The sequence below is a fragment of the Monodelphis domestica genome, chromosome 7, assembly GCF_027887165.1.
Source record: "Monodelphis domestica isolate mMonDom1 chromosome 7, mMonDom1.pri, whole genome shotgun sequence".
In the NCBI taxonomy this organism is placed as follows: domain Eukaryota; kingdom Metazoa; phylum Chordata; class Mammalia; order Didelphimorphia; family Didelphidae; genus Monodelphis; species Monodelphis domestica.
The window spans coordinates 138,887,340-138,899,675 of NC_077233.1; the positions used below are offsets into that span (position 1 = coordinate 138,887,340).

The 12,336-nt window shown below is 39.5% G+C and overlaps 1 protein-coding gene across 2 annotated transcripts in view; it reads right to left on the reverse strand.

Moving 5' to 3' along the window:
- TELO2 (telomere maintenance 2) overlaps positions 1-12,336 on the reverse strand; it is a 62,539-nt gene that overhangs the window by 41,407 nt on the left and 8,796 nt on the right. Inside the window, exons 1-2 of one of the 2 annotated variants that reach the window (XM_056805656.1) lie at positions 11,569-11,723; positions 10,015-10,257 (exon numbers count right to left, since the gene is read on the reverse strand). In XM_056805656.1, the coding sequence (XP_056661634.1) occupies positions 10,015-10,057 (43 nt within the window). In that variant the 5' untranslated portion in view covers positions 10,058-10,257; positions 11,569-11,723. Of the gene's footprint in view, positions 1-10,014; positions 10,258-11,568; positions 11,724-12,336 lie in introns of those variants that run through there. The other variant, XM_056805655.1, reaches the window with a different exon arrangement.

The following is a 12,336-nucleotide window of genomic DNA, read 5'->3' on the forward strand; positions in this document are numbered from 1 at the left end:
TATTGTATTGTATGTCTAATGTATTTCTTAGGCGGAGACCGCTAATAATTTCAAATGCTTATGATTTAAATGTTAGCAAATAATGTCTGAAAGTTGTGTTAACAATGAATTCCTCTCAAAAGTTCAAGAGGTGAGACTGGAGCTGGCGATCTGGATATGGGAATATCCAGCAGGAGGCAAAAGGAGGTCCAGAAATTCTTAACTTTAAGGTCTAATTTTTCTTCCCAAAGTTTTGCTCTTGTTAATGTGTGAAAATATTTTGTACCAAGTGCAGTTAATATTGGTAATGAGATGCATTTTATTCTAGGTATTAACTTGGTTATTTGAATGCTATAATTTCACATTTTTTAAAGCTATTAATTGTTTTCAAATAGCAAGGTTTTCCTGAAATGCATGTGTGTGAGTTCTGAAGTAAAGAAATTTCATTTTAGGATGGTCAACTACAGACCTGACTGGTCATTGAATTGTTGTAAATGACAAGAAATATTGGGGAAAAGGCTTCTGGAGACAAAAGAGCAACTTGACTTTGGATGGGATCTGCCCTCCACCTGAAGTGGATGTTCATTGTCTGGTGATGAGGGACCTTCCCTCAGGGAGAAACCTCTCCTGTGACAAGGTCAAAACCTGGGGCTTCTACACTCAAACTAAGTAAACTGGGGGTTTCTATATTTCCATGTTGACAGTAGAGAACCTAGAAAGGACAGAGCTATTCCCCAAATTTAGTTGAAGTGGGAAAGTTTAAATAGGAGCATTTTACCTGGTTAAGAGGTTTGAAAGTAACATCTGTCCATCTGAGAAGTTGCAGCAAAGATTCCAGCGTGCTAGTTTGTCTCAAAGTGGTATCAGAAGAAGTTAGGAAGAAATGATAGAGCCTAGAAATAATTATTAGCAATAGAAGATTAATTTATTTTAAATCCGGAGCATGGTTAGAATTGCCATCTAAGGGTGAATTGTATGGGAAGATAATTGGGAAAAGAACTGCTATGGAGGAAATTGGGTTACTGATACAGTCACAAGGGTGAATGGAAGAAGGGCTAAGTTTCTGTCAAGTTCTACAGGTGACTGCTGATCATTGCCAATTTATGTGTGGCAGTAATATTCCAAATTATGGGAACTTTTCTCCCTCATTTTAAGTAACTTCCCATTTTTCTACTGTTAATAGAAAATTTTCTGTAATCATATGAGGAAGGCAAGGCATAGAATATGGAAATTGTGGAGACAGATAGAAATTTTTAGCCATTATGAATGAGTAAGCAGCAAATTCAAAGAGGTTCCTTTTTTTTTTTTTTAAATCCTTACCTTCCATCTTGGAGTCAATACTGTATATTGGTTCCAAGGCAGAAGAGTGGTAAGGGCTAGCCAATGGGGGTCAAGTGACTTGCCCAGGGTCACACAGCTGGGAAGTGTCTGAGTCCAGATTTGAACCTAGGACCTCCCATCTCTAGGCCTGGTTCTCAATCCACTGAGCTACCCAGCTGCCCCCAAGAGGTTCCTTTTCTTAAAAGGAAGAGTTTAGGTCATAAGGAAAACCTGGCAAAATATCAGTGCCAAAAGGGGGGAGGCCTTGCACATCAATAGTGAAATAGCCCCAAATAGATCAAAAGATGGAAAATTAAAGAGATAGCCCCTTGACCACATTTTTAGGGGACAGACCTGGCTTCCTTTCCAGACAGGAGGTCAAACTTTTTATGTAGATAACAATCTGGCAGGAGACAATGAGGAATTTCAGGAACATCAAAGGGTCAGCAAACTGATATTTGACTTAGTACAGATAAACACTCCTTAGATCTCAACCCCAGGATGGACTCCTTGTCTCCTACCTAAAATTCCTGCATTAAGGTCTGTTTATTGTCAGATAAGAACCTGTATGTGTAACTTGTATATGGGAAACCTATATAACCTGTTCCCTAATGCCGAACCTGTGCAGTATTCCATTAGGGAATTCTGTCCCAGCTGGTAGTTTCTTTATTTCTCTCTTTTATTAATAAATTATGGTTCCAATAATCAATATTCTAGGTGTTTGAACTCATTTGTGAAGTGTCCCGCTTCAATAGTAGATTCTAAGCAGCATTTTTAATATGCAAGGTTCAGATAGAACACTTGAGTTGTTCCCCAGTACTAGTAAAGTTTATATATTTTGGAGCTTCAGGAGTCAGGAAACAATGAGATTAGAGAAAACCTTTGTGCCTAGGAATACTAATGAAATCATCTATAGACTAGACCTAAGTTAAATGGTAAATGAGCCCTCATTGCCAATGAATAAATACTCAGGAAAATGAAATATATACTCAAAATTTAATTTAAGGCTGCAACTCAGTCAAATCAGGAGAATTATTTTAACAAAATTTTTTTATCTACAGACTTTACATTAGCTGACTCAGTTGCAACATTTTTTTTATACTAGTTAATAGAAATAAAAATCCTAAGCTATTTAAGCATGGTTATGGTTGTTAAGTAGCTAAAGGTGAATGAAAACAATTTCAAAAGCCCAAGCATCTCAACCTCCCCAAAGGGGTGTGTGTGAGGTGTGTATGAGATTTTAAAATTAAGGAAAATTTAGAAACATTTTTAATCTTGAGGATTTTTTGGAGTTCATTTCGATATTGAAACTTAAATTTTACTTTAAAAAATAGTTTTGAAGCTGAAATTGCCATGCAGTCATTCTAATGTGGTTTTGGATTTTTGGGTTATAGAATATCTAGTTAGAAGTTTACTTGATGTGAGGGAGGCTAGAGCAGGAAATTGCTCAGTCTTGGAAGTTCAGGAAGGCCTGAACAGGGAGCTGCCTGGCCTTGGGAGTTCAGAACCATAAATATGCCAAGACCCCAGCTGCAGTGGGTACCAGATAAAGGCCAAGAAGACCCCAATAACATAAAATTGTCAAGGTTCCAAGAATAGTATGTAGCAGATAAGGGGCTGGAAGTTGGGGGGGGGATGCATACATGCTGGAAAGTACTTAAGGCCCAGCCTTTCAAAAGCAACTGGGAACTCTTTTGGCTGAGTTCCCACTAGTGCCTACTAGTTCAATAAACGGCCCTTTCTTTGCCTGATTGCATTGTCCACAGGTCTTCCTTGGTGGTGGGTGAAATCCCGGACCTTAACAGATGCTAAACAATATTTTGATTTTGGGGCCACAAACAGGAGATAGGGCCATGTCAACCTGGAAATAGAGGGTTTTGATCTTGTCACAGGAGAGGTTTCCCCCTGAGGGAAGGTCCCACTTCATCAGACAATGGACATCCTGGTAGTTTGTGTGGGAGCAGCTAATCCCATCCAATATTAAGTATCTCTTTTGTCCCAATGGTTTCTCCCCCTAGGCTAAGGTCCATTGCCAGTTGGCCCAGCCCTGGGTTGGGTCTTTCATCAGCCCCTCACTGTTATTCCTGTCTGGAACTCCTCATTTTCCTTTCTTACCATTGTAAAGTCAAATCAACTGTCCCTCTAATCCTAAGCCCCTAGGTGATCTAGAGTGGTATAAAGGTTCCCCAATTTCTTTTGTTCCTCAGAGTCCCTCCTGAGTCACTCCCAGGGGTCAGTGACCAGGGCATCCAGACTGTGTGCAGTCTCAGGGAGCAGCTCTGTTGTCACAATCTAGTAGTGCCAATCCCTTTTCCCCTTGATTAAAGAGTAATTTTGAGTTCTGTGTTTTTTCTATTTGACAGCCACTTCCAGATTTACAAAGTCTTGAATAACCTGTGATGTGGATTTTGTTTCTGCTTTTATACTTCTATAGTTTGTATGGTTTTTACATTTTGGTAATGTAAGGAAATCTTTCTGAGTAAGCATGTAAATTTTATAATTTGTGTGGAAAAGGCATTACTAGAATATAGGAAGATGGGATTGCAGATTTAAGGTTAGTAGCGTGGATAATCTTTGTAGTAAGTAAGCATATAGGGAGTTGATCAAGTCCTGTTAAAGAATGTGTTTATGGATTTCTCTTAGTTTTCTCTTGCAGCAGCAAGGAAGCTATCTGATACAAAAGGATCCTGCAGGAGGACAGAAGTCTGCAAGAGAGAAGGCTGAAGGCATCATCAGGACCCACCAGATGTGAAACACTTAAGACTTTGGGGAAATGGGGTAGTGTTTTGATTGTTAGTTGTTTTTGTTATTTTTTGCCAAAGGTAGACTGCCTGCCTTTCTGACTCAAATGTCAATGCCTCGGAGGCATTGGGGAATGCCCCCCAAATGCCAGGTCCCCAAACTTGTATCCCTGAGCTTTCCCACCATTAGGGGATGGAGTCCAGTCCCATATAGCATTACCCATTTGTCCATTTGTTTGGTCAGTGATGTTCGGTCTTGACCAAAAGGGTGTGTGTGTGTCAACATGGAATCTAGGAATCCCAAACTTGTGGCCTAGTGGGATCTGATGAACCCCATTTTTCAGGACTAGCTTGTAGATTGGAGACCCCAAAGCTTGTACTTGTTCCCTGTTCCCATGGAATCTACTCTGAAGGGAATCCCAAGCTATCAGTTTCAGACTGAGTGGGAGACCCTCAGGGGAATGACAATCCTGGTTGGGTGAGACTAAGCATATGCTAAGGACACTCTTTGTTTTAGGTAATCTCCCCTATTGTATTAGAACCTTTCCCAGGAAGATCCACACCTGACCGGAAGCATCCTTTAGTATCCATTTTAAGCAGCCCCTTCTCTTACACCCCAGCCTCTAGCTATGATTCCCTTTCCAACCTTGATTATATCCTGTATTTTGAACACTCCCATTTCCTTTGTAGCTATAGTGATGTCAATCATCTTTCCCTGCCCCTGGATTCCCCAAATGGTATAGAGGTTCCCCAAATTCCTTTTTCCTCAGAGTCCATCCTGAGTCAGTGGCACTCCCATGGGTCAATAACCAGGGCGTCCAGACTCTGTGCAGTCTCAGGGAGCAGCTCTGTTGTCGTGGCCTTTTAGTGCTGAACCCCTTTAGCCCTTGATTAAAGAGTGGTTTTGACTATTTAATAGTTCTGTGTTTTTTCTAGTTGACAACATGAAATTGAGGGGATAAAGAGAAATAAGTAGTGAACTGCTCTCAGAAAAATCTGGAAAGCCTTACATGAACTGATGAAGAGTGAAGTGAGCAGAACTAGAATACTATACTCAATGATATCAATATTGTACAATGAACGATTCATTTTTGCTAGATTTTTTCATTCAAAATTTCTTTTATGAAATTATTAATTTGGAAAAATGTTTTACATGATTGTCCATGTACAATCTATACCATCTCAGGGAGGAGAGAGAGGAATGGAGGGAGAGAGAAAATTTGGAATAAAAAAAATGTTTAAATGAATGTTGAGAGAGAGAGACAGACAAACAGAAAGATAGAGAGATGCTGTTCACCTCTAGAAAAATAACTGATGGAATCTGAATGTGGGCCAAAACATACCATTTTTCACTTTATTTTCTTCATTTGTTTAAATAATCTTCCATAACATGATTAATATGGAAATATGTTTTGTTTGATAGCACATATGTAACCAATATCAAATTGCTTCCTGCTTCAGGGAGGGGAAGGGAAGGAAAGGAAAGGAGAAAATTTGGACCTCAAAATGAGAAAATTAAAACTAACTCTAATCATATGTAAAAATGCTCCAAATGAATACCAAGAACTGTTTTTACATGGAATTAGGAAAAAATAAAGTTTTACTGAAGGGGGGAAAAAGAATTGTGTTTTTTGGGCCTCATTTCTCAAATACATAGTGAAATGAGTGAAATTTTTAAGAAAATAAGCCAATTGATAAATGGCCAAAGGACATAAATGGGTTATTTTCAGATGAAGAAATTGAAACTATAACTATGTGGAAAAAATGCTCTAAATCACTATTGATTAAAGAAAATGCAAATTAAAACAACTGAGGTACCATCTCATACCTATCAGATTGACTAACATTGCAGAAAAGGAGAATGATAATTGCTCAAGGGGATGTAGGAAAATTGGAATACTAATACATTGTTAGTTGGAGTTGTGAAATGATTCAACCAACATGGAAAGCAATTTAGAACTGTGTCAAAATGGTTTTTAAATTGTGTATACCTTTTGACCCAGAAATACCACTATTAGGTCAGTATCCCAAAGAGGAAAAAAAAAAGGAAAAAGTCCTATTCTTACAAAAATATTTATAGCAGCTGTTTTTGTGGTGGCAAAGAGTTGGAAATTGAGGAGGTGGTCATCAATTGGGGAAAAGCTTAAGAAGCTGTAATATAGTATTATAATAAAATACTATTATTAGAATTGATCATCAAGAGAATTTGGGAAAAAAACCTAGAAAGCCTTACATGAACTGATTGAGTGAAGTGAATAGAACCAGGAGACCATTGTATATGGTAAAAGCAATCTTATAAAATGAACAACTGTGAATGACTTAGCTAGTCTCATCAGGACAATTCTAAGGGACTCATGATGAAACTGATGGAGTCTGAATACAGATAGAAGCATATTGTTTTTCTTTTTTGTGGATTTTTTGTCTGTTTTCTTTCATAATATGATTAATATGGAAATATGTTTTGCACAACTGCATATGTGTAATTTATATAAAATAGCTTATCTCAGGGAGGAGGGGATGGGAAGTAGATAGAGAATTTGAAACTCAAAACTTTTTTTAAATATTAAAAAAATTATATGTAATTAAAAAAATAAAATCTTTTAAAAGAATTGTCTTTTCCTCATATGAGCCTAAAACTTGCCTTCTGTAACTTCCTTCCAAAGATACTTATCGCTTTGTATTTCTTCCATGTAATACTCATTCTCTTTAACAGAGACAACCCAAAGAAAACACACTTGTTCTAGAGTAGAAGATATCAACAGTTTAATAAGATACAAGCAATTAGGGGGACAGCTAGGTGGCTCAGTGGATTTAGAGCCAGGCCTAGAGATGGGAGGTCCTGGGTTCAAATCTGACCTCAGACACTTCCTAGCTGTGTGATGTGATATTGAAATCACTTTAAATGACTGATACATACTAATTTAAGGTCACCAAGGAATTCACTTATGTAATTCCTAAATGAAACACTCAAGTCAGCTGCCAAATTTTTATGGTGTTTTAATTACAACAGGAGGAAGAAAGTATTAGAGGGAGAGAGAGAGAAAGAGAGAGAAGGAAAAAGGGAGAGAAGGAAAGAAGTTTAACTCAGAACCACTCTGGCTCAGGCTGAGCCAAAGTGGGCGTTAAGGCCTTTGGATAGCCAAGGCAGGGAAAGGGATCAGTCCTTATCACTCACGTGACCAATCTGAAGGAAAGCAGTCTGCAGGGCTCCTCCAACTTCAAGCACCAGCCTCCAACTGAACTCTCGCCCTCCTCACAGGAAGTCCCGAGAACTCCAGAGGCTGTCCTCTACCTCACTTCCTGCATCTCACATGTGCCAATGGTGGCTCAAGTTTGACCTAAGACTACCCAGAGGTCTTTCCTTTTTTTGCACATGTCTGTTGAAGGTCATATTCTCAAATAATTAAATATTGAATTTGCTGCAGCACTTCCTAATCTTGTTACACTGAGTAGGGTGGAGAATGTAGTTTCCAAGACCTGATTCTGTTATTCCAAGTATCTCTATTGTTATTGATAAGGAAATAGCTAAATCTGATCTTCTAAAGAATGGTCTTAATAGGGTGGAGTAGTTTTGACATTCACAATGACCTTGGGCAAGTCAACCCCCATTGCCTAGCCCTTACCACTCTTCTGCCTTGGAGTCAATACACAGTATTGACTCCAAGACAGAAGGTAAGGGTTTAAAAAAAAAAGATACAAGCAATTCCATGTAAACCAGCCTCTTTCCCTCTCTCCTTTTCCTACCCATTATTCTCTGAAATAATGCAAAAAGAAGCATGGAATATTATGAATCAAAAGAGTCCCATCCTCTTTTGAGAAAGAAACTTGCCCAAGATCACATAATCAGTGGCAGAACAAAAAACTAGAAGCCAGGTATCCTGACTCCTAGTCCAGGTTCTTTACTCCATCCCCTGCAGCTTCCAGGGTACTGAAGGTTTCAGAGAAGATTTATCTCAGTGAAAGAGGTATTTGAAGGAAAAGACAACATGAATCCATTGTGATGGGGAGGAACAAGGAATAGAGTTTGATTGGTTTCCCAGTAGACATGGAGACTGGAATTATGGCTGGAGGTGATGATGTGATGAAGAGAAGGAGGAACTGGGTCAGAAGATCACTGGATGTGTTGATTGATCCATGACTGTAGACTCCAGGCCTGTGGGAAGTACTACAGCCCTCTCCCCAACTTATCGCTCCAGCATGGAGCCAAGAGTTCTGTACAAGCCAAGGGTCCCTTAGCGTCACCTTGGAAGAGAACAAAATCTGTTAGCATGACCCAAAAGACAGAGATTGCACAAGACTCCTAAATTCAATCTAGAAGTCAGAGAATGCCAAGATAATGTTAGGGTTTACTTAAAATCTAAATTAATTGGTAACCAGGGAAAAAATTCCAAATACAATACCCAAGTCAGTCTGAAAATTTATGGTAATTTTAATTAATATGGAGGGAAGGATTTAAGGAGAAGGAGGGAAGAAGGTAGAGAATTTCTCCCACCTGGCCTGTGCCAGGGGAGTTCAAGATCTCTGCTATTAGGTCTCTGAAGGAGATTAGAGGCTTCTAAGAGGATAAAGTTTGGAAAATAAAGGAGGAAAAAATCAGCTAGAAACTCACCACTAAACCGGACAATAGCTGTAACCATGCCAAGATGCCTAAAGGCCCAGCACGCTGCCACCAGCCAACTCTCCGCCACCAAGAGGTACCGGAGAGAGGAAGTGACACGAAATATATAGACCTTTTACTCTTGTGTCCCCTTCTCTCAATTTTCACGTCTACCAATCACATCAGAGGCTTTTTTCCAGGACTGCGCATTCTTTAGTTCTCATCTTCTTTGATTAGATTATATCTTTTGATTTACTTAACACTTCTTTATTAAGTTCACCTTTTGTTAATTAACCTTTTTGTGATTAATTTAACCTTTATAGTTACTTAACACCTTTTTGTATTAAGATCTTAAAATAGACTTAGCTTAAAGTTCTAACTTCACTATAAAGTAAGAACTAAGTACCTTCATTGTTCAATTAGGAGATTAAAATTTCATCTTCTCCATAAAGTAAGATCTAAGTAGGGTGGAGTAATCTAAATTTCACAAGAAGAGACCACAAGTAGAAGCACATTGAGCTTCCCACCTGGCAGGAGTCCTTGCCAGTTGCACCAACACATATCATGTTATCAAAGATTCTCCTTTCAGATGGGGGAGTGGTGGAATTCTGGTGGTATTCCTGGTCACAGATTAAGGCATCCATCAAGGGCACCTTCACTTTCTTCAAGGTGTAAGGAGGGGGCAGGGGCACTGTAGAGGGACGAGATGGTTTCAGTTGGCTCAGAGAAGAGAGCAAAATGGATGTGGGCACAGCGAGTTTCTCTAACCTGAGGGATGAGGGACCTATAAACCAGGATGAAAGAATAGTGGTCTAAGGCTAACCATTGTTCTCTGGAGGAGTCTGATGCCTGGATACCAAGCCCACAGAGGAGTATATTCATACTCTCACTTAGAATAAGATAGTCATTTAGAGCTGAGAGATGTTTTAGCAATTACCTTTCACTTGACAGAGGGGGAAACGGAGGTGCAAAGAGGAGAAATGATTTGACTATGGTCACCCAAGTAATAAGCAGCCAAGTTTGGATTAGAGCTTCTGATTTCAAATCCAGTGCTCTTTCCACAAGACTATGAATCTCTGTCAAAACAACAACAAACCAAACCTACTGCCTCTGCCCATAGGTCTGAACATCATAGCATAGGAATATGGGAGCCGGAGGCAAGGAATCTAGGACAATGGCATCTTTGCTCCATGTAGAGAACCCAGAATAGTCAAAATATATTTCATTAATAAAGAAAGGGAAATGTTATATCTACAATCTTTTCTGCAATCCTCATCACAATCCAAGAATGTCTAATCTTAACCTTGTCCCTAGGCCTGTGCCAGCCCTGGGAAATCGAAGAGCCCCATCCCCCACCCGGAGCCCCTCAGTGCTCACCTCCAGAATCAGTGTTCCTCCAGCCAGTCACCCAGCATTCCATGTCTGAGGTGAAGGTCTGTGAAGATGAAGGGAGTGTGATGGGTTGGATGCTCAGTCAGCTGTACAGGAGACTGCAGCTTTAGCAGGTGAACATCACTATTGTTGGAATGAACAATGACCTGAGCCAGGGGAAGCAGGTTGTCCTTTTAATATAGATTCTGTTGCCTCAATTGGACCATGAAACTTGAAGTATTTTGAGCCCTGGAGGAAGAGAAAGAATAATGTTCCTTAGGGTAGACCGGATCTTGGCCACATGGCCCAGTCCAAAGTCTGGAGACTCAACAGTTCCCTCCTGTCCCCTCTAGCTCCCAACCATGGAACTCAGAGTTTGAAATGTCCTAGAACTCCCATAGCCTTCCACCACCACAATAAAAGGAAGTTCTCTAGTTTTCATGCCAACTCTCCTTTTCTTGCCTTTGGACTTCCCATCTAAAATAGTAAGCATCCTACACATATTAGGCACTTTGCAGATGAGAAAGAATTTTTACTTCCAACAGCCAAATGAAGAAGTCAAGGTTGGAAAAGATGTCCCCATTTTATGGAGGAGGAAACTGAGATCTAGAGAGGAAGAAGCTCATCCAGGGGCATACAGTGAGTTAGTAGATGGCACAATCTAAATTAAAATCCAGCTCTCCTTGCTCTGAGCCTTTAGTCTCTCTATCCCACCCCCAGTTAATTCACCCCAATATCCTGGAGAGGAAGAAAGGTAGCTCACCCCAAAAAACAGTGTCAAGCAATCAGAATCCAGCTGGGGTGGATGAGAGAGCCCCCACAGAGGTGTTCCCAAGAATTATCCCAAGCTCTTCTCCTCAGACTGACCTGCCATGGCCATTCCCCTCCCTGAGCTTCATCGTCCCCAACAATGACAGCCTCAACCCTGTCTGGGTTGAAAAATGAGTAGTTTTGAAAAAAGACTCAGCATTGTTGTGAATCCTGGCATCAAGCGCTCCTGTCAGGACTTCATATGTCTCTAGACTCCTGGCTCTGAGATTCTCTGCCATGGGCTGATTGGTAGCTGAGGTAATCAGAATGGTGCCAGCTGGCATTCCTTGAGTACTTTGAGCCTTGCAAAGCCATTTCTGTAAATTATGTCCACAATATCTCATTTGATACTTGAAACAACCCTGCAGGGATAGTTATTACAGTACTACATAGGCAATACAGATGTCATTATTTTACAGATAGAGACTCAAGGATAGGACCACTCAGTATCAGAGATAGGATTTAAAGTTAGATCTTTCTTGACCCCAAGTTCAACCTTCTTTCCATTGTGTTTTTCTGTCAACTGTGAAAGTAATGGATTTGGGGATGGTTTTAGGGAAAGAGTAACAGATGATAACAATATATATAAACAGAGTATATGTAATTTAAAAGAGTAAAGGGAATTAGGAGGGGATTAGGAAAGTCCTATTTCTAATGATAACCCACCCAAGTAATAAATAAAATAAACTTAACTAAACTAAACTACAAATTACTAAGGGGTTATCAATGTCCACAGGGCCAGATTCTCACAAAACTCCAGATGGTAGGGTCAGCCAACAGGATCCAGTTGTAGTGACCTCACAAGATTTAAAAAGGGAGAAAGTTTCTCACCATTCACAATGTCCACCACAGTGAAGGGAAACATTCACTCAACCTTTTGATAATCCAAAAGTCCTTGGCAGCTCCTTAACTAGGCCCACCTTTCAAGTCTGACTAGCTTCAGGGAGAGATTTCCAACTGCCTTAGAATCCTTACCCAGCCAAGGTCTGTGGAATTTTTATTTTGCACCATCCCAGGCTGCCAGCCCGCATTGCTATGCCCTGCTAGAAATCCTTTCTTACATTCCCCCCTTTGCACAAAACTGAAATCATGTTGAAAAACAGTATTTTGGCGTTTGTGCACTAACTTACTTACATATTACTTAACCTAAAATATCAAAACATCCTACACAAAATAACAAACATCCTACACTCGACTATCTTATCCTATCTAATACTATCCTATTCTAGGGATTTAATCAAGGAAAGGAAAAAAGGGAAATATACAATGAACAATTACAAAGTCCAAAATACAGATCAAACATATATAAAAGCACAATAAGCAAATAGCATCAAAATCAAAATGCAGATATAAATACATACAAACATCAAACATCAGCCAATACAGAACATTCTACTACTATTGTACTACATTAACATCAAACTTAGAGAAAATTTTTGAAAATTACACTAAACACAACATTGCATAAGTTTTACATTTAAAATCAAACCAAACTTTTGACAATAGATATAAGTGAGT